General features: G+C 37.2%; 1 protein-coding gene across 1 annotated transcript; it reads left to right on the top strand.

Annotated features, from left to right (window-relative positions):
- Positions 1-633: 633 nt before the first annotated feature.
- Positions 634-19,752, top strand: LOC308503710 (caspase-13-like; the record flags this gene model as incomplete). Its single annotated transcript, XM_081063320.1, has 9 exons — positions 634-709; positions 5,867-6,121; positions 9,958-10,067; positions 10,860-11,033; positions 12,228-12,462; positions 13,310-13,453; positions 14,679-14,788; positions 17,825-17,948; positions 19,612-19,752. The coding sequence occupies 8 exons, from the start codon at positions 634-636 to the stop codon at positions 17,921-17,923; spliced, it is 1,203 nt and encodes a 400-aa protein (XP_080919446.1). The 3' UTR covers positions 17,924-17,948; positions 19,612-19,752.
- Positions 19,753-27,801: the final 8,049 nt, after the last annotated feature.

The raw sequence follows: 27,801 nt of genomic DNA, 5'->3' as shown, positions 1-27,801 counted from the left end.
TTGTTCCTCTGGACATGTCTTTTGTACTACCATGAATTTGTTCTTAAAATCTTAAACCTGTGACTGCTTCTATGATCACTCATTGTTCAGAGAACATCAAGAAAGAGAAGTGAGAAGTCATCCTCTATAAAAATTAAACATGAAGGCAGAAAAGCAGAAGGGGAGTAGAGATGAGGGTTCCTGCAGAACTTACCTTCCATAAAAGATTAAAATGACAGGGAGACAGGTAGGGGATGATACCAGCACAGTTGAAAGAGGCTCTTATGAGTAATTCTTATTCAGAAATGAAAGGAGACTTACCTGTTAGTTTTAATTCCTTCATAATTTTTAAGAAAGCAGAGAAGAAATACTGAGAGATCAGAAGGAGAAAGACAGAGAGAAGGAGTTGTGGGGGGCAATGAAGTGAGAAGAGGGAAAAGGAGGGAAAAAGCAGTCATGAGTGCCAACTCATGGGATAATGTTTTAGCATTTCCACTTTTTTCTTGCCAAACGAAGAATTTTTTTTTTTTCTCAAAACTGGGAAATCCATTTATTGACTATAGGGGATTTCCCGACAGTGAACCCAGAAGTTCCAATTCCTAAGCAGCAGTTTCCCAATCTATGATTACATGTCCCACCCTCTGCACTAAGGAAATGCACTGTTACTTTCATTTTCAAGCCAGTGACTCTCTTCAAGGCAGCAGGAAGGGACTGAGGCTACCTATGGCTGGTGAGTAGGGGTACTTTTCTGACTAGGGGTCAGGGACTTGGGTTTTAGGAAACCCTTTATTCATTGCTCTGTGACAAGCAGAAATGAAACAGACACAAGCCAACAATGTGCAAATGCAAGTCTTCCCCTTATTAGCTCTGTGTATGTTCAATCAGGGGACATTGCCTTCCAGAGGCTGCAGGATAGTATGGTCTCCAGATATCTTAGACCCAGGAAAAGTTAATTCCTTTCTGTCAGCTTCTGGTGATGAAAGAGAGGGTAAAGACAAATACAGTAAGTTATTTGTGTGTGAGAAAACTCTTGGTTTCAAAGTGCACTCTGAAATCTTCTCAGCTTCCTGTTCATTCGATATTCGTCATGTGATTCATAAGCTTTGTTCCCAGAATCACATAAGGGAGCCTGTGAATTCCCGCCCCCTTTGCCATCCTCTATATTGAATTATACTGTTGGTCTTTTTAAGGTGACTCCATTTTTCCCCCTTTTCTCTCTAGTCTCGGTGCTAAGGACTCCGGAGTAGTTTTCCTTGGATTGTTGTCACAGTTTTTTAACTGGTCTCCCTCTCTCCAGGATTTAAGCCTCCAATCCATCCTGCACCCTACTTTCAGGTCATATTTCTTACACTCAGAAGCTGAAAAAGCTTAAGAGATTCGCTATTTATACAGCTAGTAAATAACTTTCTTGGTTTCATTCTCATTTGAAAGGGAAGTGTTTTAAGAAGATCAGTAGTTTCTAAACTTTATAACAAATCTTAATAATCCGTCATTTTTCAAAATTCAGATTATTCAGTTATCTTGATCCTGATTTGATCAAACTTTTTTTTATTATTATTAATTTTATGTACTGCACCAGGATGGCTGTGTTGGGAGACGGTCTTGGGGTAGGTGCAGGGCACCAGAGTCCAATTACCTGGAAAGCTTCCAGCATACAGGGCTGGGTGGAGCTGGGGTTCATCCTGAGTGCCACCACTTTTAGCAGCAGCCTGCACAGAGTGTTCAGTCGTCATTGCCCTGGCTACTGCCCTGCACCATGGCTGTCCTGGGAGCGCACGGGATCCATGGCTCCCGTGTTGGGATAACACAGTTGTACCAGGACATGGCAGGCTGGGGGGATGGGGAGAGGGAGGAGGAGCCTGAGTAGCAGAGGCTACAGCTGGGAAGGAAACTGGCCTGAATTGCTCAATCTTAAATAGACAGTAAGCATTTATAATTTTTTAAAGATATATAGATAATCCTTACATAGCTGACCTGGGATAGGTTTGTCTGCAGATTAGAATCATTAGGAGAAATGATCAGTTAGTTATCTTTCAGTTCTCACTTTTGAGGTATCTATTAATGTAATTTTGTTACTCGGGAACATACAGTGGCTCCCTATTGCCTTTTTAAAACTGTCTGAACTTTTCAGATAGGTTTTCCTACCTTTCAAAATATATTTACTCATGTTTTCCATTAATTCTTCTAAAATATGACCTCATTCTCATTCCCCCAAAATTTATTTACGGTATGCACCCTACTCATACTTCCTTGTTTTTGTGATGTTTTATTTCTTTGATTCTCTCTGTGGTATAATTCTTTCCAGAATTTATGTCTTTTCTCATGACATTTAACTTAAGTTCCTAAAATGCAGGAACTGATTGTTTCTTGTGTTTTTCATGACACTAATACAGGGTTTGGCTAGGAAGTAGTAAGTTAAATTCACACTCATGGCTGCTTCTGTGGCCAGGTAGAATGGGGTCATTAGCTATTGGATTGGAATCAAGGCATCATTAGATAATAGATGTGACAAACTGAAAGGCACTAGCCAATAAATAAATAAATAAATAAATAAATAAATAAATAAATAAATAAATAAATAAAATAAGTAAAGTTGCCCAATAAACTCAAAGAACTAAGTTTGGTTGGCCATTGTTAACTAAGTAGCAACCATATGGGAAGAAATTACTAGCTTAGGGAGAAACAAGGAATCCTAAGAGTTTATGCATCTGACACTTGTTCTGGTCTGGAAAGATCAGAGAGAAGTCCCTGAAGGAAGTGACATCTAATCTGAGATTTAAAGGATAAACAGAGCAGTGGGGGAACAGGAAGAAATGGGGTAAGAAACTGCCCACAGAGAGATTCCTAAGTAAGGGTTTTCTAGAAACCGAAAGGAGGTCAGAGTGTTTAAAATGTAATGAACATGGTGGGCAGAACAGCAGAGGAGGAGGATGAATGAGAAAGCCTAGATTAAATTAACCTGAGAGGTTCCATTATCAAATCTAGATTTTAGAACCCTTACTCTGCTTTGTAGTGAAGAACAGATTAGAAGGGCGAGAATAGATTTATTGGAGAAATTAAAATTGGAAGGATGTTGATCTAAAATGGAATAATGAACAATTAGAAATGAGAGAAGTAGTCAGATTCTTGCAAATATTTAGCAGATAAAATCAATACAACTTGATGTGAGATGGAAAATAAGTTATTACGAAGGCAGAAGAGATTCACTATCACCATATTTTACTGGCTGAGTGTACTTGGTGGTTAGATAACATTTACTAATATAGGGAACAAAGCAGGTGAATAAAAATGAGCAGATCAGCTTTATAAAGATGAGTTTAATGCATCTGTGAGATATTGAAAAGAGATGGATATATGAGTCTCAATTTTGGTATATACATCTGGGCTGAATCTATAAATTTGGGAGTAATTTATTTATTATTTGAAGCTAATGATAAAGCCATGAGGATGTGTAGATGATGAGAAGGGGACCTCAGGCCAAACTTCTTGGTTGTATTGTTTACCATATTTCTCCAATACCATTCATTCAGTCAACACTATACCACCTTGCTGAGCACACAGGTAAATAAAATAGAAACTCAGAATTCAGGCTTACTGTATATTCCATACACTAACCTATATGCTGTTTGTGATTTTTTAAAACTCTCAGTCCCAACATTAGTGTACTATGTGGCATCCCAGTGTTTCTGCTGCCTCTTCTAAGAAGCCTGTATGACCTCACCTGCAGAAATGAACCCAGTCTTCTTTGAGTCCCTGCAATACTTTGTATTATTTTAAGTAACTCTTTGCCAAGTATCGTGTAATATAGTTTGATGACTTAAGAGTGGGGGCTCTGAACCCATGTATTTGAATCCCTTCTCCCAACTTACTACACACGTTGTGTACTATACATACTATTTGGGTCAGTTACTTCACTCTCTGTGTCTGATGGCTTTTTGTTATTAATATATCTGTTATATGGAGTTTGGGTGAAATTTAAGTGAGAAGATTCATGTATACCACTCGGCACAGGTGGGGGATCAGTGAATATTAACCATTATTACTGAAGCCGTGTTGTAAGAACAGAATTTGAATCCTAATTTGTGTGAGTTGGGGCAAAGTATGTATAAAATAGAGAAAATGATGACTATCTCATTGGATTATTGTGAGTATGGAATATTAATATTTTATTAGTACACAGATTTGTAAATAATAAAAATAAGTAATGATAATGATGATTTACGTTGTTCTATATGTATTCTTTTTCAATCATAATAAGTGGGCAAGAGAAGTTAGCTGTTATTAAGTTAGTCGATATAGGTCACTTTTAATTCACATCTATAATTTCCATGTTTCTTTTTCATAATCATTGCCCAATAAACATTTAGAAAGGGTAATTAAAGATAATATGGAAAATGCGGCTGGTGCTTCTGGGCCGAAATTCTTGTTCAATGTCCTTTAGAAAGTGTCATTTTCTTTAGAAAATGTCATTTTATGTCAAGGCTATCCTTATATCTAGATGGACTAGATAATTACCTTAGAATTAATTCAGAATTGATGAGATATCCTGTCTTCCCATATATATGTCCAAACTATTTCTGTGCTATTAAAATAAAAGATTTATTACTTTGACTTCTATATTGCCTTATAAAATTTCAAATTATCACAGACAGTAATAAATTAACCTGGTATCAAATTAATCTACCATAGTGAAAGATTAGTCATCAGATTGTTTTCGACTCTGAATTTTGATTGAGTCAAGATATTAATGTATTAGGACTCTGGATGCATTCATTTACTTATTCATTAATTCATGTATTCCGCAAGCATATACATACTTTTGAGATTTTAAGCACAAAGATGTGGGTAGGGGATGTGAGTATGAAAAATGTGGATTAAAAGCACAGTGCTTTCATCAAAAAAACTAAATTCAGAGGAGAAAAACGATCCTATGGTCTAGTGGGAGGAATTTACAGTCCAGACAAGAGCCTGGACTTTCTCTGGAGCATACGAGGTCTGACAATTAAGTTCAAGAACTTGTTGCTACAATTTGCTAACATTTTTTGATATGAGAGACTATTTATTATTATTTTTGTACCAACTGGGCAAACAGTTAAATAAGTTTACTATTTGGAAGTGCTGAAAAGGTTCCATGAAAAAGTTAGACGACCTGAAATTTTCACCAATTCATGGCCCTTGCATCACGACAATGTACCAGCTCACACGGCACTGTCTATGAGGGAGTTTCTGGCCAGTAAACAAGTAAATGTATTGGAACACTCTCCCTACTCACTTGATCTGGTCCCCAATGACTTCTTTCTTTACCCGAACATAAAGGAAATATTGAAAGGAAGACATTTTGATGACATTCAGAACATCAAGGGTAATACCATGACACCTCTGATGGCCATTCCAGAAAAAGAGTTCCAAAATTGCTATGAAGGGAGACTAGGCCCTGGCATCGGTGCACAGATTCCTAAGGGGAGTGCTTCGAAGATGACTGTAGTGATATTCAGCAATGAGGTATGTAGCACTTTTTTTAGAACGAGTTTGTGAACTTAATTGTCTGACCTCATACATTCCAGGTGGATCATCATCACTATGAGAAGGAGAAAAATAGAAAGGGCCGTATAAGAACAGTGGAAGGCATTAGGCCCAATGGCTAGAAGGGAGATGAGAAGCCATCAAAACAATCTTAAGTGGCACTGAATCATTAAACACAGCGTAGTATGAATTTGATAAGCTGAGTGAACTCCACAGGTATAATGAAAGAGGTATGTACTTTATTGCAGATGTGGTGAAATAGAAGGCATTTAAATAGTATTTCACATGATAGGGAGCTCTCTAAAGACAGCAAAACTCTTCACGTTGTGCCCTCAGTTGAAAGAGTCTTTGTATTTTCTGACAGAAGATAAGCGCAACAAAAACCCATTTAAGATTTTGGAATCTGTCGGTAAAGAACTCTTGACTGGCATTTTGGATAACTTGGTGGAAAAAAATGTTCTGAAATTGGAAGAAACTGAAAAGGAAAAATTTCATGACGCCAAACCTGAAGACAAAGCCCGGATCTTGGTGGACTCTGTACGACAGAAACGCCATGAGGCAGGTCAAGTCCTTGTGCAAACCTTCCTTAACATCAACAAAAATTCCACCAATGTGGAAGGTAAGAATGGAATCATCTACAATTAATATCTCAAAATTTTCAGTATCTGTTTAGCTCCAAAGCCCCTCCAGTGTCCTCTATAATGCCCTCCATTCTTAAAGTACTAACATAGCATTTTTCACTACACTTATCATTGTCCTTTTAGGGGCTACCTTATCTTTGGTGACAGGTGATTTGATTTCCAATTAGCTAAGAAGCTGATTCTTTGTGTTTAGGTTACTCATAGAAATAGCCAATGCAGGGACTTTGCAGCTAGGGATATGTGATCCTGACCAGGTTCTTTCACTTTGGACACTATCTGACTTTATTCAGTTTTCTCAACCTTCTTAGGCATCAGTCTCAGCATCTGTGAAATGGGGTCAATTTCAGTAACATCATAGTCCTTGTAAAGCTAGGAACATAATGGCCGGCACATGCTGACAGACAACTCCTAAGATTTTAGCTCTCTCCTAGCACGCTCCTCTGAGTTCCAGATATATTTAGCTCTACTGCATAGTCAGCATTTCACTTGAATATTCCAAGGCTTCACAAAACTAAAATACCTAATATTAAACACCTGATTCCCTTTATTGAATCTATTCCACTTCTATCCCCTTTCTATCTCAGACAAAGCTATAATTCACCAAGCTGCTCAAGCCAGAGTACAACTGGATTTTTCACCAATGAGCAATAGCTTTTAGCAGAGTGCCAGGCACAAAGCAGGCACAGGATAAACATAGGATGAAAAGACAAATGAAGAACATGTATACAAAAAATATTAGTTACCATAATTATTATTTGGCTTGTAACATTTAGAACTTTCCAGTGCTTACTCATTTCTGCAAGTTAGAAAATATGATCAGAACACCTTTAAAATACCTAATATATTAAAATCTTTCAAAACTTTTGACCTAGATTGAATTTTCAATATTACTAAAGCCTAAATATTCATAGGCCCAAGTTCATCAGTGGCAGGCTCTATTTGCTGAGTTTAACCTGAAATCCCAGCCCTGAATACTTAGAGTTTATCAAAATAATAAGCAATAATAAACAAAAGGCAACATAAATTGTATAGTCCTCACTATAAAAATATACTTTTTCCATAAGCCCTTCTCTAGGGAGAAGGCACATTCCCACCAGCAGGAAGCATATGCTCATCACATAGATGGCCAAAATTCTGGCCTAGGCTATGTTCTCATTAATATTTAAACTGGTCCTATGCAGATTTATTATGTTCTCTTAAGGTTGGGAGGAGGAAGGAACAATTTGGATTTTTTTTAAAAAGTCAGAGATAATTCAGCAAATGAGAATCAAAACTGAAGTATTGGGAGTTTCAAAATAATTTTAGCAACCCAGGAATCACAGTGAGCATTAAACTAAATTGAGATAACCTATTGCATCAGCAGAGGCTGGCAGTCAGGAGGCAGGTATAGAACCCGTCATGATGTGTTCAGTGGTTCCCTGGGTTCTATCTGCACATGGAGCCTCTAGGGTCATTCTAGGACACCTACAATACATTGGCCCAGCAGGCCAGGAAGCTGGGTAAGCTGGGCTGTTAGAGTACGTAAAGGCCCTGGCCAGGCCTTTTGGACACGTATGTAATTCTGAGGGGGCCTAGCATAGCACTGAAGGAATGGAATGCGGGGATGGGAAGAACCCCAGCTTTTTGTTAGTTTATTTTATTTAACAAACTCATATATGTTTATATATATGTATATATATATACATATATATATATATATATATATATATATGTATATATATATATACACACACATATACATATATATGCCAAGCACTGTTATTTAGCCAGAGAGACAAGTACTCAAAATTCCTACCCATCAAAAGAGATGGTTTTGTCTTATCTTCTACCAGTCTCTTCCTTTTAGTATCAATTGAAGATGTTTTCTGAGTATTTCATTAGGTAACAGATAAGACTCAGATATTAAAAGTTTTATCTAAGCCCCTCATTTTCTCTCTCTCTCTCTCTCTCTCTCTCTCTCTCTCTCTCTCTCTCTCTCTCTCTCTCTCTCTCTCTTTTTTTTTTTTTGTGCTGCACTGCCAGGCTAACAGAAACTTCTTTTGAGCATCAGACTGCACTCTAATATTTATTATGTTGTAATGAAAGGATTTGTTTTTATGCTAACTTCATTATTAGATGTCAGATAGAAACACTGTCTAATTCCCAATTCTATCTGTGAACAGTGTATCTATATATAGACACATAATGGTCATTAGGAGATAACTTTTCTTAAATTAGAGAGTTCACCAAACCTGTAAGTAAATTGGAAACAGAGGAGACTTTTGATGAGAAACATACCCTCTGACAAGGGAATATCCCAGGGCCCTGAGTGTCTTTACCTTGCCAGAATCTTCTGGAATGGAAAGGGAAAACATGAGTCACTATTTAATTTATAAAAATAATATTCAGAAAGTTTAGTTTCCTTAAAGACTTACAATTTGCTGTATCTCCAGAGCTTAGGTTTTTAGTAGATTTATTAGAAAGACATTTATCAAAAAATATTATGTAAGAACAAATGGAAATAAATAAGTGAAATAGAAAAAAATATATAAAATATAAGAACTGAAAATTTTGTACAGGATGATATTGCTTTTTTCATTTAAATTAAATAAAATCAGAGAGTGTTTTGGTTCATGTAACTAAAAATAAAGGTTTATTTCTGTTATGGATAAAAAACCTTGTTACATTAGATCTTGCTTTGGAAACCTCTCTTCTAATTTCTGTTTATGAATTCCTCTTCCTTCCCTCTCCAGAAGGCCTTTGGACTTTTCCAGACTCTTGCACAATCTCAGTCAAATAGACCAAATGGTGTGGGATAATATTACATTTCTCTAGGGATTAGGTAAGGATGAGTCAGAAATAAACTTCCCAACAGGGAGAAGTTGTTTCCTCACATTTTAAAACATGGGTTGAAAATTTAGTGCTGGTTGTTCAGCACTTTGGAGGCAAGGACATTCAGAATATGTTAGAATCTCTGACCAAAACATTGTCCCTTTGACCCTGGATACAGCACTTTCATTACTAGATACCGGTTCTCCTTTAAATATCTGACTTTGAAACTTGGTAAGGAAGTACTAAAGCTCATCCCCTCTGGAAAAGTTCAGAATTCAGACTGAGGTTGCTGAAATAATAATACTTGGATAGTACAGGATTCAGGATTCTATTAAGTGTTTGGTGTGTGAATGTGTCTGTGTGTTGTGTGAATTAGGAGTGGACTTGGGATGTTACACCATGAGATATGATCGCTATCAGCCACGTGTGACTATTAAGTGCTTGAATTGTGGCTAATAACAAATGTGAAATTATAATATATTGGATATATTATGCTAAATAAAATATATTATTAAAATTAATTCTGTCTATTTATTTTACCTTTTTAATATGGATATTAGGAAATTTTAAATTGCATATGTGATCTCAATAATATTTCTAATGAACAGCACTCTAATAAATATTTACTCAATATGCTCTTGTTCAGAGAAAAGAGAAATGCACATAGATAAGTACCCCAGAGTTAAAACTTTGCAAAAAACAAACTGTTTTTGCTAAATATAAAAAGGCTAAATTTGACCCCAAATCCTGGAGGTGTTTTCCTCGAATAATCAGAATCTATTTGGGGGCACATCTTTTTGTACCAAGGGTTTCTCCCTTCTTTCCCAATAGTAATGCATCTCTTTATACTAGAAGTTAGATACAATTATAATTCCTAAATTAACTAATGTTAAAAAATCTTCTCAGAATTTCCCTTTTCTGTCAGTATTCTCAGGTGATAATTAGGTCATAGAGGCAGATATCACAAATTATATCATATGATGTCATGTCATGTATTCTGCAGCTCTTTCGAAAATAGCGGCTGGACCAACTGAGTCTGCAGAATCTACAGATACCCTCAAGCTTTGTCCTCATGAAGAATTCCTGACAATGAGTAAAGAAAGGGCTGAAGAGGTACTTTACTGTGCTCTATACATGAAATAGAGAAAGAGAGAGAAACCATTGCTTCCATTAAATATGCAATTTTTTAAAGTACTAATTGCAGAGTAGTGAGGTGTGGACAGTGGTAATCTTTTACATAAATGCTTTGAGCAAGGAGAAAATCATGTAGACTCAAACACATTCCAATTTTCTTTCAACTCCATGATAAAATATAAATCTCTCACTTTAGTCATATAGTTGTTCTCATGTCTGTTTGAGACATTATAATTTTAGTTGTAGTCATAGAATCAAAATATGCATGATATTTATGCAATAACAGCTGAATATTAACTGTTTGCATACTATAATGCCTGACACGCATTATAAATTGATATGTTAAAAATTGTACCAAAATAATGATATTACTAAAGGCAAAGGATCTTTCTTTTTCGGCCGGAGCCAATAGCAAATATCTCTTGGTTTTTATCAAATTTGATCTGAACCTTGACTACTTGGAAAGATTAGTCTAGGTGGAGAAGATAGAAGGGTAGCATATGAATTGTTCTAGTTTCCTCAAGATTTTTGAGTAACTATCCCAAATATGTTTTGGGTCCCATTCTGGGCTCTTGGGAAATGAATCACTCACTTCTTTCTATTGTCAACTCAATCCATTACAAAAGAGAATGAAAGAAGGCAGTGTTTTCTGGTACCAGAGAGGGGAGAGGGCAGCTCTATGAGCCCTTGACAAAGTAACAATGAATAATATACTAGGGTTTAAAAGAGGTTTAGGGTAAATCAAAGTCACTGCATATCCATTTCCTGCAGATCTATCCAATCAAAGAAAAAAACGACCGCACTCGTCTGGCTCTCATCATATGCAATACAGAGTTTAATCATCTTCCTCTCAGGACAGGAGCTGAGCTTGACATCACAGGGATGAAGGGACTGCTTGAAGGCCTTGGCTACAGTGTGGACGTGAGAGAGAAACTCACTGCTGGGGTAAATGCCCCTCACCCATCCCAAACATGTATATATTCAATACCCATTCTCCTATCAACAAGATAACTTTATAATGTTAGCCAAATACTGTAACAACCTTGGACTGCATAGTTGTGTGTATGTGTGTTTATAAAATGAAAGTATCAGATATATCATTACATTTATATCTCTGTCTCTTCTGAGCTCTAAATATCCTCAATTCCATAAAACTGGACAAAAAGTGATTGGCATGTGTACCCACACTATTCTTCATTCCAAAGTGGGATGATTGGGATTCAGACCCAATATTCCCAGAAAATTCTAAAGTAATGAAAGTTTAGCTGGAGTTTATTCACCATATAAATTGTGAGTCCCAACTTTGTCCCAGGGGCTATTCCCGGTACTGGGGTAGGTCTGTGAAGGAGACAGGAAGTTCCCAGCTGGAATTGATTTTGGTTCACTTATTGGGGGGCAATCAAACTAAAAACAAAACAGAAGATTTCAGGGATTTGGTGTATGTATATATCTCTATAAGAGTGGAAATAAAGTTAAAAGTAAATGAAATGGAAAAAGAAAACATAAAAGCAAATTGGTAAGTGGGGAGTAACAGTTTTGATGGAATAGTCAAGAAAAGCCTCAGTTAGGAGACAATAAAGAAGGTGACAGAGTACTACCAGGAACAAGACAGCTCTGCAAAGATGTGAATGAAATATATTCCTAGAGATGACTACAAATGAAAAGTCTGAACTGAATATGAAACTGGCACATGAGAAGGACATGTGAGAAGGACAGAAAGACCAGTATGACTAGAGCCTAGAGGAGAAGGAAGTGTGGTAGGAGGAAGTATGTGTATGTCACAAGTTTGATTTTATTCTAAGTACAGTCAGAAGAGTTTTAGAATGGAAGTAGTATGATGCCTTTATGACACAAGGCTCTTATTAAGTAATAAGAAAAAAGACAGAGATAGGAAGAAAAAAGTATATAAGTGACAACAAGCAAATATAAAGTGGGTCAAGAGGACAGTTTATATAATGTCAGTAGGAACAGGAAGTTGAACCGACTCTTCCATTATAGAAAGAAAAATAAAACTATCACTGAGCAACCACTGTGTGACTGGAACATTACAGGTGTTTTTTCTACCGCTCATGATAAATAGGAGGTCAGATTAATTTTAATGCTTGTCCTATAAAAGTAAGACTTTGTGGTCTTTTTCAGGATATGGAGTCAGTGCTGTGGGCTTTTGCCGCCCGCCCAGAGCACAGGTCTTCAGACAGCACATTCTTAGTGTTCATGTCTCATGGCATCCTGGATGGAATCTGTGGGACTCTGCACAGTAATGAAACACCAGATGTGCTCCCTTATGACACTATCTTCCGGATATTCAACAACCGCAACTGCCTCAGTCTCAAGGACAAACCTAAGGTCATCATTGTCCAGGCCTGCAGAGGTGGTGAGTTCTGAGTGGGAAAATCGAAAGGTCATGAGGTGTTCACCAAGGATTGTGATGTATGTTTTGTTTTTAGGGGAAACAATCTTAGACCCCATTCAGTGCAAACAAATTGAATTGAATTACTAGGAAACGCCGGTTAGGGGGATGGTATGATGAGAATTTGTCTTTTCAGCTAAGAAATATCTATTCAATTTAATCCAAGGTAAGTGGTGAAGGAGATTGCCAGAATCCCTAAATCAAGTTAAGCAAAAATATTTAAACCTTGGAATGAAATCATTTAATGACAGCTTTACTTGTAAATGTTTTCCAGGCATTTTGACATTCTCTGGCATGAGAAGAGTTTCATTTGAAAGTAGGGCTATGGAATAGCAGCACCCTCCCCCCCCATACATTATTGAAAGGGAAATGAGTAGGGAGATGAGGTTATATGGGATTGCAGTCAAAATTTTCTTTCTTTCTTTTCTGACTTCCAATTGCCTCTTAGCTTTTTGGAGCCGTATTTGTGGGGGAAAGTAGAAATAACAGCTAAAAAATGGTAACTATGCTCTGAAATTATGCAGATAAAGCTTGAACTCCTTTGCTCTTCTTAGCAAATGGCTTCTTCTAGTTTTACCATAACTGTCACTATTTATTAACAAGGTGCTGTCACTTAATTGGCAAATTGCTTAAACACACTAAAGAAAGGCAAAGTGTTATGTGTGTGGGTGAGGAGGAGTTGAGTGTGTGCGGGTGTGCATAGTCACACTTATGAAACCAGTGAGAATAAACATTTAAAAAGAAAGAAGGGCAGTTGTGATAGTCATGCTGATGGAGGTACACAGTGTGTAGAAATTTGATGTCTCTACAGCAAATCGTGGGGAATTGTGGGTCAGTGACTCTCCAGAGGCCACGGCAGACAGCCCCTCACAGCCATCCGTGAACCTGGAGGAGGACGCCGTTTACAAGACACACGTGGAGAAGGACTTCATTGCTTTCTGCTCCTCAACCCCACGTATGTGTCTTTCAGTTGCAGATAAGGATTTGTGGACCTCTGAATGATTCCAGAAAATTAAGATAGGCCTTATGCAGCAACGATCTGAAACATTTTGAAAGCTGTCAAAATATTTTACATTTGTTTCATCTATTCTATGGAGACAGATTCTTCAGTTTTTCCACTTTTTAAAATTGTAATTACATGATAAGTGCTGCACTTTACAGTCAAAGTTATACCAAACATGAAAACAACCTACTACAAGGAACCCCCTTCACCATACACTCTTTAAAAACAAATGATTCACTTTCCTATTAAATTGATTTAACATTTTAAATAGAGATTTTTGTGGATCCTGGTACTGGCTGCCTTTTCTCAAATTACCAGCTCCAAGCTCCACTCTCCATATTCCCATCTGAGGCTATGTCGAGTAGTGCCATCGCAAATCATAGCTCAGCAGGAATATGTGTGCCCTTTTAAAAGGGGTAGAAAATGATACTATGGGGCTTATTAGGCCTAATAAGGGGAAGTGTTTAGCCCTTGACCTCTAGGTAATCATCTTAATAAGTCTTAAGTTTGAATGTTTCTAATTTGCAAATTTTTGTTTTTAGCCTTTTTTTGAGCACCTCATGGAGGTATATGTGACATACAAAAAGCTGTGTATATTTAATGTATATACATGAGTTTGGATATAAGTACACCCTTGTGAAATGATTGCCATAATCTATGCCATAAACCTGTTCCTCCCCTCAAAAAGTTTCCTTTGTATCTGTTCATCTCTTTTATTACATCGTGAAAGACAGTATGATATATAATCTGTAAACAAACTTGGAACCGGGTGGCCATTTTTGTTGCTTACTGTGTGAACATGGGAAAATCCTTTAATCTTTCTGACTTTTTGTTCTTTTTTCTGTAAAATGGGATAATTCCAGTTATCTCTTCAGCCTCTTTCCAAAGCCAAGCGGATGAACATGAGACACATAGTAGAAAGTCAGTCCCAAGAATGCAATGCAATCATTATGCAATCTGTCAATTCTAGTGAGCTACCCACTTAGTTCAACCTCTGCTAGATTTTTTTGTTTGTTTGTTTCCTCTTTGTGGAAAATGAGTTAGTGTAGGGATATAAGTGCTTCCCCCAAACATGTCAAGCTAATGTCCAAGTGATTCATAAATAACAATAACAAAAAAGTAAACAAAAAAACACCTACGGCCACAGCCCAAGACTTACCACTCTCTGTCTTCATAGATAATGTGTCCTGGAGAGATATCACAAAGGGTTCTCTTTTCATTACACAACTCATCGCATGCTTCCAAAAATATTCTTGGCGCTATCACCTAGAGGAAGTATTTCGGATGGTAAGCTTCTTTTTTCCTTTTTTAATCATTTAATTGTTCAAGAAGACTTTACTATTATTCTTCTTTCAAGTGACAGTGACAGATTTTGTCAGGAAAACAAAAGTAGAGCTGGACCTAGTTTCTGTTATCCTGTGGTTTAAAATTTGTTTTAGAAAAAGGTGTCGATGCACCACAGCAGGAGATTAAAATAGAACAAAATAATATAAACTATAAGCTTGCATGTTATTGACTTTAAGGTCTTACAATTCAAAGAGTTGAAAGTATTTTAAATTAATTTTCATTGCTTAATGTATTAAATAAATGTATATTGGGTGGTCTACTTGGTAATGGTTTCTATCTTAGGGTAGATGACACATGTGACATAGGCTACCTAGGACCTACATTTTTGTGAGAGAGATGGATACTAAACAAGTAAGCTAACAAACAAATGTACGATTACAGATAGTGATAGGATCCATAAAGAAAAAGGTCTAAGACACGTGAAAGAAGACATTCTTTGAATGGAGTGGTCCAGAAGAGAAGAGTCGATATTCCTTCCCCAATTCAGGCTATTTCTCATTCTGCCCTCCTTCCTAATTTGTTTTCCTCCATGGTTCCTAACTCTAATCACTCAGTATATATTTTGTTTGTTTTTTACTTGTATTTACTCACTCAAATGCCAACATCATAAAGGCAGGGATTTGTTCAACACCTCAACATGCTGGCACATATAAATTAATATTAATTCAATAAATAAATGCACAAGTGAATGAAAAATACTCCTCTTGTCTCCTTGTTTAGGGAGAAAGGGATTGGTATTAAAAACATGGGAAAGTGTGTGTGTGTGTGTGTGTGTGTGTGTGTGTGTTTAATTCAAAACTGTAGAGAATAGTAGCACTCCTGTGGGGAAAGAGGGATACACACTTAGTAAGTTGGAGAAGATTGCATTGTAAGGTGAATTAGGGTCTCTGTGAATGAAACTTAGAAAGTTAAGTCCTGCCTCTAGCTGTCATTTTTTTATTTTTTAACTTTTTTTTTTAATTAATTAATTTATTTATTAGTTTCAGGTGTACAAAACAAGGTAATACTTAGACGTTCATCATTTATATCCCTCACACTGTGAACCCCCCTCCCCCCATCCACTATCCCTCCGACCTCACACCAAGCCATTACATTATATATATAAAATTATAGTTGGCATTCATTAATGTTTAGCTTCTGGTGTACAATGCCATGATCAGGTATCCACAGTATCCCTGAGGTGGTCTCCCAAATAGGACGCATGTCCATCGGATACCCAACAAAATCTTTACAACATTATAGAGAACTGATTTTTTTATTATTATTATTATTATTATTATTATTATTATTATCTGCTGTAGCTGTTCTGTGAACGACCTTCTTTCTGCAATCAGTTCCTTTCCTACCAATATGCACTGTGCCTGCAGTTTGGCAAGTTTCTCCTGGTTTATGATAGTTTCTTTCATCTTGTTGGAGAGGAAAAGGGGCCGCACAGGGAACTAGGGTTGGAGCTCAGGAACTCTTGGGCAGACCAGCTGAGAATAAACGCACACACATGGGGACACGTCTAGCTGTCATTTTGTGTCCCCATGTGTGTGCGTTTATTCTCAGCTGGTCTGCCCAAGAGTTCCTGAGCTCCAACCCTAGTTCCCTGTGCGGCCCCTTTTCCTCTCCAACAAGATGAAAGAAACTATCATAAACCAGGAGAAACTTGCCAAACTGCAGGCACAGTGCATATTGGTAGGAAAGGAACTGATTGCAGAAAGAAGGTCGTTCGCAGAACAGCTACAGCAGATAATAATAATAATAACAATAATAATAAAAAAATCAGTTCTCCTTAAAGTAGTTAGGGGTAAACAATATCCCTGGTATTGAAGAGGTGACTATGTTCACAAATCAAGGAACATTAAAGTGCTCCACTTTAACAACCCTGAAGTTCAAGCCTCTGGCAACGAACACTTTCACCATCACAGGCCACGTGGAGACCAAGCAGCTGACCCGGCATGGCATCTTAAACCAGCGTGGCGCACACAGTCTGAGTAGTTCAAGGAGACTGGCTGAAGCTCTGCCCAAAGCAGCTGGGGATAGAAAAGCACCACTTGCTACCAGAGAGGATGATGATATTGAACTTCAGATCTTGTGGAGAATGTTGATGAGGCTTCCAAGAATGAAGCAAACTGAATTGAGTCAGCTTCTGAAGAAGATAAAACTTGAAAAAGTTACTGGAAGCCTCTATTTTACTTTATGAGTGCTTTTTTTTTTTTAAATTTTGTTCATGGATCTGATAAAATCTCGATCTCTAATATTTTTAAGCTCAAGCCCCTTGGACACTGAAGCTCTTTTCAGTTTTTGCTTATACACAAATCATTCTTTGCAGCTAATTAAGGTGAAGAATCCAGGGAATAAAGTCTGAAACAAAGGTTAATAAAGTTATTTGCCTAGTTAAAAAAGAAAGAAAGAAAGAAAAAGGAAAGAATGTTAAGTCTTGTTGGATTAATAGGAATTAGATACTATACTTTTAAGGGCATTGCTAGGAAAAAGTCTAGAAATAGGATTTCATTGATCAATCCATGGCAAAAAACTTCAGAGGTCAGCTTGGTGGTGAGGATGTGAAAGTTGTTCAGTGTTCAGGTCTTAAGGACAAAACCCTGGCTCGGGGCCTCAATTGACTTAAGGGCCAGCTCAATGGAGGCTGAAGGTGGAGGGTCTTTGAGATCCAGTTCTCATGAACAGACCCCAAGGGAAAATTGATCATCAGATCTGTAGATCAGATATGGAAAATAGAGAAAATGCAGTTTGAAAGGCTTTGGATTATGCAAGAGGTGTTTATTTTGAGACAAAGAGTATATTCTGATATGGGGTGTTACTTCTAAGAGATAGGGTGGCAGTGGCAGCGAATTAGAATATCTGTAAGCTTGGTCCCATCAACTCTGGGAGCAGAACCTTTCAATCCCAGAATTTTCTGACTCATTGTACAAAATGTTTTTGAGAGTGCATAAGAGTTATGTCTCACTTAGAGCCTCTTTTTGTTTTTAGGTACAACGATCATTTGATAAACCAGATGTTAAAGCCCAGATGCCCACCATTGAACGACAATCCATGACAAGATATTTCTACCTCTTTCCTGGAAATTGAAAATAGTACCAAGAATTGTTGGCAGGTGAAATAAATGGGAGAGTAATATTAGTGGTGAAGGCCAATGACCAATGACAGCGATTGTTTGGGTGGTCAGATTGTGTTCCTTGTTGATGTAGTTTGGTGCTTAGATGCTATTTTTCACTCTACTTATATGCATCTCGATCCCCCCCTCCATCTCCATAGTAAATCAATCAACAATCAACAATCAATCAATCAATCAATCAATCAATCAGTTAATCAAGGAGATAAACTGACCAAGACTGGAAGTAATAAACAATGAAGGGAAACAATTAATAAAACAGAAATGGGCTCCTCATGCTTCCTTTGTTAGTTATCCTCCTTACCCCCCACACACAATGAGTTACCAAACAGTGCTTCAGCTCCTCAAATAAAACAGAAAACATAGGAGCTGACTATGGGGAAAACAGGGCATTGGTCCTTTGAGTGTAGGTATCACATTACGACCCTTGAGCTCCCATTACCAGACAGTATAAAGCACATCCTGGACTATAATGTTTGTGTGGATGCAGACTCTGGTTTCCTGACTATTCTCATAGATCACAGAACACTCAGTCTGCTCTCAGATCTTTATTTACTGCTCAGAACCACCTTCCAGCAACCCTGTTAACACTTACACAAATTTTTGGTCAAAATATTTTAGAATGGGCCCTTCGAGTTTACATCCAATAATTACTTTACTCACTCACAACAGCTATATAGCACACTGTAGTATATCATTAATCTCCCTCTCAAAAGCATAAGTAAAATTATATTTTAGACTAAAATTTATGTCCATACTTTAAATATACACTCACCATCTCCTACCCCTGGTTTCTGACTCCCTGGTTGCATAATTGCATAAATACTTCATCAGAATAGCTTTTATTATTTTACTGGTCCAATAGAACCACATTTGGGGATTGAGCTATTTATTTGACTAATATTTATCAAGCACTTACTAAGTTCCAAGTTCTGTTCTAGAATCTTGGGCTATATCAGTGAACAAAATAAATGGAGCCCTTGGTCTCCCCGAAAGTTCAAACTCTAGTGAGTGGAGACAGACTAAATACACAAACAAAAAATATATATCCAAGAGTGATGAGGGCTAAGAAGAAAAATAAAGGAGGCTAAAGAGACTCAAAGAGATGGCTGTTGAGCTGTTATAGATTATTTAGGAAAGTCTTCATAGAAGTGATGAAATCAGAGTGGAGAATGGAAAGAGTGGGGCAACGAACCTTGTGATTCTATGCAGTCAAAGTGCCCCAGCACAAGGACTAGCAAGTACAATTGTCCTGAGGCAGAAATATGCTTAATGAGTTTAAAGAACTTCAGGAAGGCAGTAGATTGGAGACTGAGAGTGGGGGAAATGTCAGGGACAAATTCAGAAAAGTGGTGAGAAGCCTCATCACATGGGCCTCGGTGATCACATAGTAAATGCTTTAAAAGTTTTGTCCTGACTGAGGTAGGAAATCCTTCTAGTGCTTTTCAACAGAGAAATGGCATAATCTACTCAGATTTCACAAAGATGGCCCTGAGTACTTTTTGATGAATAAACTACAAGTGTCACAGCTAGAAGCCATGGCAAAAGCACATGGAATAGAATGAAAAAAGAATCATGACAAGGGATAGATTGAAGGCTTCTAGGAATTACTATTTTGACTTTCTGTTCTTTTTCTCTCCTTCAGGAAATTACAGGCATCCAGCCCTTCTTTACCAACTTCCAAAACCACCTTTACCAGTACAGCATGTATATTTAACCTTTTGTATCTGAATAAAAATAAAAACAAACAAAGTGTCTTTTGGGTCCTCTAATAAAGAATAGAATTTGAATTCAAATAGTGGGTGAATGGAAATGAAGGGAGGCAGCTAACTGGATGTTCTTGTTTTATGACTCGTATAATATCTACACTTCCCTAAATGATGAGAACTGGCCATGATTTGCCCTCAGCAATAGGATGAAAGAAGATGGTTCCTATCTGGAAGACAAGAACTGTAATATGGTCAGCTCCTCAGTTGTATACTCATCAAACCCAGCATCTAGAATGGTCCAGAGATGTTTTCTAATTAATTAATTAATTAATTAATTAATTTAAATATATATATATATATTTCAGTTCTAGTTGGCATACAATATTATATTAGTTTCAAAGTGTACAACATAGTGATTCAACATTTACATAACTTACAAAGTAATGACCCTAATAAGACTAGTACCCAAATGACACCTTACATAGTTATTACAATATTATTGACTGTATTCCTGTACTGTACTTTACATCCCTGTGACTGTTTTTATAACTGACAATTTCTACTTCTTAATCCCTTCCCCTTTTCACCCATCCCCCAATGTCCCCCCATATGGCAACCATCAAGATGTTCTCTGTATCTATGAATATGTTTCTGTTTTGTTTGTTCATTTATTTCGTTTTTAAAATTCCACATATAAGTGAAATCATATGGTATTTGTCTTGCTCTGTCTTTCTTATTTCACTTAGCACAGTACACTCTAGATCCATCTATAGTGTCACAAGTGGTAAGATTTCATTCTTTTTTATGGTTGACTAATATTCTATTGTATATTATATATGTACCACCTCTTCTTTATCCATTGGTCTATCTATGGACACTTAGCTTGCCTCCATAGCTTGGCTGTTGTAAATAATCCTGCAATGAGCATATGCAAATGAGCATTTTGGATTTCTTTGGATAAATACTCAGATGTGCAAATGCTGAATCCTTCTTTGTCTCTCATTATAGCCTTTGTTTTAAAGTCAATTTTGTCTGGTATAATTATTGTTACTCCAGCTTCTTTCTTCATTTTCATTTTTGTGAAATATCCTTTTCCATCATTTTATATTCAGTGTGTGTGTGTGTCTTTTGAACTGAAATGGGTCTCTTGTAGGCAACACATGTAAGGATCTTGTTTTCTTATCTACTCAGCCACCCTGTCTTTTGATTGGAACATTTCATCCATTTACATTAAATTATTGATAGGTATGTACTTATTGTCATTTTATTATTTATAGTTTTGATTTTTTTTCTCATATTCTTCTTAAAAATGTTCCTTTAACATTTAATACTGGTTTGGTGGTGATGAACTGCTTTAGCTTCTTCTTGTCTGGGAAGCTCTTTACTGTCCTTCAATTCTAAATGACAGCTTTAGTAGGTACAGTAATCTTGGGTATACGTCCTTTCTTTTCATCACTGAATATTTTCTGCCAATCCTTTCTGTCCTGCAAAGTTTCCGTTGAGAAATCAGCTGGAAGTCTAATGGGGGCTCCCATATAGGTAAGTAACTGCTTTTCCTTAATGCTTTTAAGATTCTTTTATTGTTTCCAACAAAGAGGAATGGCCATGACTACAGTGGAGGAGCTGTTGTGCAGGGGCTGACCCTATGGTGCAGGATTTGCTTTAGCAGAGCTCTGGTGCCTGCCAAATCCACCCTTTGGTATGTTGTTTGTGGAGGTGAGGTGGTTGGGTGGTACTCTGTTGTAGTCTGTAGCTGGCCACTTGGTGTGTTGGTACTAGAGCCACTTAGGAGTGGCTGTGGTGCAGGCCAAGATCAGCTGCTGCCTGTTCCTAGCTTAGGAACACCTGGTAGGAACTACAAAGTGATCTGCAGATGGTAGCCACTTGCTTGAACACAAATGGAAGATACTAAGCTGCAAACTGAAGCCGGCTGCCACTAGTGCCAGGCTTGGGGCTGCTTAACAAGAGGTACGGAGCATGTTGAGGCCTACCACTGCTTGTGTGAGGTTTGTGAACCTTTGAGAGATTTTAGGAAAGTCTGCAGCATGAGCCAAAACAAGACATTTCTGTAGAAAAACTGCTGGAAGTGGCTAGAGCGTGCCCAAAAGTTAGGTGCGACGGGGTCTCAGGGAATCATGCGGATGGGTCAAACAGTTTTAGCCAGGTTGATGGAGACTCAGACTTAGTGCCCTCGTGTGCCTGTGTATGCAGGCTGGGTGGGGGCAGGGCTTAACAAAGGAACAAAGTGGCATCTGCTCAGGCAGATCCGCCCTTCCAGTCTGTGCCCTGAAGCCAGACCATTCAGCTTGCCCCGTTTATAATTTCCTTTTTTTTAAATTTCTTTTTTATTTCTTTTTTTAAATCTATTGGGGTGACAATTGTTAGTAAAATTACATAGATTTTAGGTGTACAATTCTGTATTACTATATCATCTATAAATCCCATTGTGTGTTCACCACCCAGAGTAGGCTCTCCTTCCATAACCATATATTTGATCCCCTTACCCTCATCTCCCTCTCCTGACCCTCCTTAGCTTCTGGTAACCACTAAACTATTGTCTGTGTCTATGAATTTTTGTTTCTCATTTGTTTGTCTTGTTCTTTTGTTGTTTTTGGTTTATATACCACATATCAGTGGAATCATATGGTTCTCTGCTTTTTCTGTCTGACTTATTTCGCTTAGCATTATACTCTTAAGATCCATCCATGCTGTCACAAATGTTCCTATATCATCCATTCTTACCGCCAAATAGTATTCCATTGTGTATATATACCACAATTTCTTTATCCATTCATCTATCTGTTGCGTCCTGCACAACACAAGCTGTGGGAAGGCGAGGGAGGCGGCGAGGGTTAAACTATCATAAAGAGACAGAGACTCAAATATAGTTAAACCACAGAGGACCAAGGGACTGACAGCCTCAAGGGACTGGAGCCCCGAATCGGGTCACCTTGGGTATTTATTGATTTTTCACGATAGAAATCACATGATTAAGGGCAGGGTCTGTGAAACTCTTACACCATACAATAATCATTCATTCCAAATCCCATAATTGTCCCAAAGCAACAGATGCATACCATCCCCCAAATGACCAAGGTGTGGTGTATACAATCCCTGGGGGAACAAGTCTCACAAGATAAGATTATTCCATGAGCCAAACAGGAGGGGCGAGATGCTATTGTTCTAATGGGTCTATTACACCTGAGGGTAAAGGACAACAGTTGAGGCATGTGTCAGCAGCTTCTCAGAAGGAGAGGCACAGCTACCTCCTAACTTTACATTAGCTCATGGGGGTCCTAGGGGGGGTCCCGTCTGGCTTAGGTTGTTTCTCCCGTGAGAAAACTTACCCGTCTTTGACTGCAGACCCTGCTTACAAGGACCAAACATGGAGACTTAGAGTAGCATAAACTCAACCCCAATGAGGGACGATCCCACAGGGTCACCTTTCCCTAAGGAAAGATTGGAGGGGACAGACTGCTAGGTTGCTGTGTGACTACATCTATCGAAGGACATTTTGGTTGTTTCCATGTCTTGGCCACCGTAAACAAAGCTTCAATGAACATTGGAGCACACGTGTCTTTATGGATAAATGTTTTTAGATTTTTTGGATAGATACCCAGAAGAGGGATTGCTGGGTCATATGGTAATTCTATTCTTAATTTTTTGAGGAACCTTCACACTGCCTTCCATAATGGCTGCACCAGTCTGCATTCCCACCAACAGTGTATGAGTGTTCCTTTTTCTCCAAAACCTCTCCAACACTTGTTATTATTTGTCTTGTTGATGATAGCCATTCTGACTGTGGTGAGGTGATATCTCATTGTGGTGAGGTGATATCTCACTTTTATTTGCATTTCTCTGAGGATTAGTGATGTTGAGCATTTTTTCATATGTCTATTTGCCATTTGTATGTCCTCTTTGGAGAAATGTCTCTTCAGGTCCTCTGCCCATTTTTCAATTGGGTTGCTTGATTTTTGATGTTGAGTTTCATGAGTACCTTGTATATTTTGGATATTAGCCCCTTATGGGAGGCACTGTTTGCAAAAATCTTCTCCCATTCAGTCGGTTGCCTCTTGGTTTTGTCGATGGTTTCTTTTGCTGTGCAGAAGATTTTAAGTTTTGTATAGTCCCATTCGTTTATTTTAGCTTTTACTTCCCTTGCCTTTGGAGTCAAATTCATAAAATGTTCTTTGAACCCAATCTCCATAAGTGTAGTACCTATGTTTTCTTCTATACAGTTTATTGTGTCAGGTCTTATGCTTAAGTATTTGATCCATTTTGAATTAATTTGGTATATGGTGACTGGTGGCAGTCCAGTTTCATTCTTTTGCAAGTGGCTATCCAATTCTCCCAGCACCATTTATTGAAGAGGCTGTCTTTCCTCCATTGTATGTTTTCAGCTTATCTGTCAAAAATTATCTGTTCATATTTATGTGGTTTTATTTCTGGGTTCTCAATTCTATTCCATTGATCTATGTGTCTGTTTTTGTGCCAATACCATGCTGTTTAAATTATTGTAGCCCGGTAGTACAAGCTAAAGTCAGGAAGTGTGATACTTCCAGTATTGTTCTTTTTTCTTAAGATTGCTTGGGCCATTTGGGGTCTTTTGTGATTCCAAAGAAATCTGATGATTTTTTTGTTCTATTTCTTTTAAAAATGCCATTGGGATTTTGTTGGGGATTGCATTAAATCTGTATATTGCTTTGGGTAATACGGCCATTTTAACTATGTTGATTCTTCCTATCCATGAACACGAAATGTCTTTCCATTTCTTTGTGTCTTCTTCAATTTCTTTCAAAAATGTCTTATAGTTTTCAGCATATAAATCCTCACATCCTTGGTTAAGTTTATTCCTAGGTATTTTATTCTTTTCGCTGCAATTGCAAAAGGAATTGTTTTTTGGTATTTCTTTCTCTGAGATTTCATTGTTAGTATGTAGGAATGCTATGGACTTTTGTACATTCATTTTGTAGCCAGCAACTTTACTGTATTCATTGATTGTTTCTAATAGATTTTGGTGGAGTCTTTAGGGTTTTTTATATATAGCATCATGTCATCTGCAAAGAGTGACAATTTAACTTCTTCATTCCCAATTTGGATGCCTTTTATTTCTTTCTCTTGCCTGATGGCTCTGGCAAGGACTTCCAACACTATGTCGAAAAGCAGAGGTGATAGGGGACAGCCCTGTCGTGTTCCTAAAGGTAGAGCAAAGGGCTTCAGTGTTTCACCATTAATTATGAGATTAGCTGAGGGTTTGTCATATGTGGCCTTTATTATGTTAAGATATTTTCCTTCTATATATATTTGATTAAGTGTTTTAATCATAAATGGATGTTGTATCTTGTCAAATGCTTTTTCTGCATCAATTGATAGAATCATATGATTTTTGTCCTTTATTTTGTTTATGTGATGTATCACATTGATGGATTTGCGCATGTTGAACCATCTTTGTGTCCCGGGGATGAACCCCACTTGGTCGTGATGAATAATCTTTTTAATGCATTGTTGTATTTGATTTGCTAGAATTTTGTTTAGGATTTTTGCATCTGTATTCGTCAGAGATATTGGTCTGTGTTTTTTTGTGTTGGCCTTACCAGGTTTTGGAATCAGGGTAATGTTGGCCTCATAAAATGAGTTAGGGAGTACTGACTCTTCTTCAATTTTTTGGAAGAGTTTGAGCAGGATTGGTATTAGATCCTCTTTGAAGGTTTGGTAGAATTCACCAGTGAAGCCATCTGGTCCCAGACTTTTGCTTTTGGGAAGGTTTTGGATGACTGATTCAATTTTGTTACTGGTGATCGGTCTGTTTAGATTTTGCAGTTTTCATGGTTCAGCCTTGGAAGGCTATATGTTTCTAAGAAGTGGTCCATTTCTTCTAGGCCATTGAATTTGGTGGCATATAGTCCTTCATAGTATTCTTCGATGATCCTTTGTATTTTTGTGGTGTCCATGATAACTTCCCCTTTTCATTTCTGATTTTGTTAATTAGTGTCTTCTCTCTTTTTATTTTAGTGAGTCTAGCCAAGGGTTTGTCAATTATGTTAATCTTTTCAAAGAACTAGCTTTGTCACATTAATGTTTTCTATTGTCTTTTTGTTCTCTATTTTATTTAGTTCTGCTCTGATTTTTATTATTTCCTTTCTTCTGCTGACCGTGGGTTTCATTTGTTCTTCTTTTTCTAGTTCTTTAAGGTATAACGTGAGGTTATTTTTTAGGATTTTTCTTGTTTCTTGAGATAAGCCTGAAATTATATAAATTTCTCTCCTAAAGTTTCTTTTGCTGCATCCCAAAAATTTTGGTAGGATGTATTTTCATTGTCATTTGTTTCTATGTATCTTTTGATCTCTCCTCTAATTTCTTCTTTGACTTAGTCGTTCTTTAAAAATATGTTGTTTAATCTCCATGTATTTATGTTTTCTCCTGCGTTCTTTTTGCAGTTGATATCTGATCTCAAAGCCTTGTGATCAGAGAATATGCTGGGTATGATTTCAATATTCTTAAATTTGCTGAGGCTAATTTTATGTCCCAATATATGGTCTATCCTTGAGAATGTTCCATGTACACTAGAAAAAAATGTATAGTCTAATTTTGTAGCATGAAGTTCTCTATATATGTCAATTATGTCCATTTCATCTAATGTGTCATTTAGGGCTGCTATTTCGTTATTTATTTTCTGTTTGGATGATCTATCCATAGCTGTCAATGATGTATTTAAGTCCCTTAGTATAATTATGTTTTGGTCAATTTCTCCCTTTAGTTCTGTTAGTAGTTACTTGGTATATTTTGGCGCTCCTTGACTGGGCGCATAAATATTGATGACTATTATGTCTTCTTGTTGTATGGTTCCCTTTACCATTATGAAATGTCCATCTTTGTCTCTTGTTATCATTTTCACCTCTAAGTCTCCTTCATCTGATATCATTATGGCTACACCTGATTTTCTCTGGGTAACATTTGCTTGGAGTGTCAATTTCCACCCTTTCACTTTGAGTCTATGCTTGTCCTTGTAGCTGAGATGTGTCTCTTGGAGATAACATATGGTTGGGTTTAGTTTTTTGATCCAATCTGATACTCTGTGCTTTTTTATTGGTGAGTTTAGTCCATTTACATTTAGGGTGTTTATTGATATATGAGGATTTCCTGTCATTCTATCTTTAGTTTTCTGGTAAGGCTGTGTCTCCATTGTTTCTATGTCTTTTTGATGTTGTCTATTATTTCTGTGTGGTGGTATTCTATGATGTTTCCCTCTGTTTCTTCTTTTATTATAGTATATATTTCAGTTCTGGATTTTTATTTTTTTGAGTGGTTACCCTTAAGTTTATGTAAAAAAAAGTTTGATATTTAGACTATTTCATTTTCTTCAGCACGCTTACTTTCTCCATTCCCATATTCCGGTTCAGTCCTTTACTCTCCCCCTTTTTATGTTTCAGTTGCCAAAAATTGCCCCTGTTGAAGGTGGTCGAATAGCCTCCTTTGGTATTTCTTGTAGTGCAGGTCTTGTATTAGAAAATTCCCTCAGCTTCTGTATGTCTGGAAAGGTCTTTATTCTTCCTTCATATCTAAAGGACATTTTTGCTGGATATATTATTCTAGGCTCATAATTTCTCTCTTTCAATAGTTTGAATATTTGGTTCCACTCCCTCTTGGCTTGTAGAGTTTTTGCTGAAAAATCTGATGATGTTTTAATGGGCTTTTCTTTGTAGGCTACCATCTTCTTTTCCCTGGCTGCCTTGAGGATTCTTTCTTGTCGTTGATTTTAGACAGCTTCAATACAATGTGCCTTGGACAAGGCCTGTTGGGATTGAGGTAATTAGGTGTTCTATTTGCTTCTTGGATTCGAGGATCCAGTTCTGTCCACAAGTTTGTGAAGTTCTCATCAACAGTTTGTTTGAATATATTCTCTGTTCACTTTTCTCTTTCTTCTCCTTCTGGTATGCCCATTATTTTCATATTGCTCTTTCTGATAGAGTCAGAAAGTTCTTGTAGAGTTCTTTCATTTCTTTTAAGTCTCAAGTCTCTTTCTTCTTCCATCTGTGTAATTTCCAGGTTTCTATCTTTGATGTCACTGATTCTTTCCTTCATCTCATCAACTTTAGTACATAAGCTGGTTATTTCATTATTAATTT

The sequence above is a fragment of the Rhinolophus hipposideros genome (assembly GCF_964194185.1).
Source record: "Rhinolophus hipposideros genome assembly, chromosome: 10".
NCBI lineage: Eukaryota > Metazoa > Chordata > Mammalia > Chiroptera > Rhinolophidae > Rhinolophus > Rhinolophus hipposideros.
This window is presented reverse-complemented; position numbering and strand designations above follow the sequence as displayed.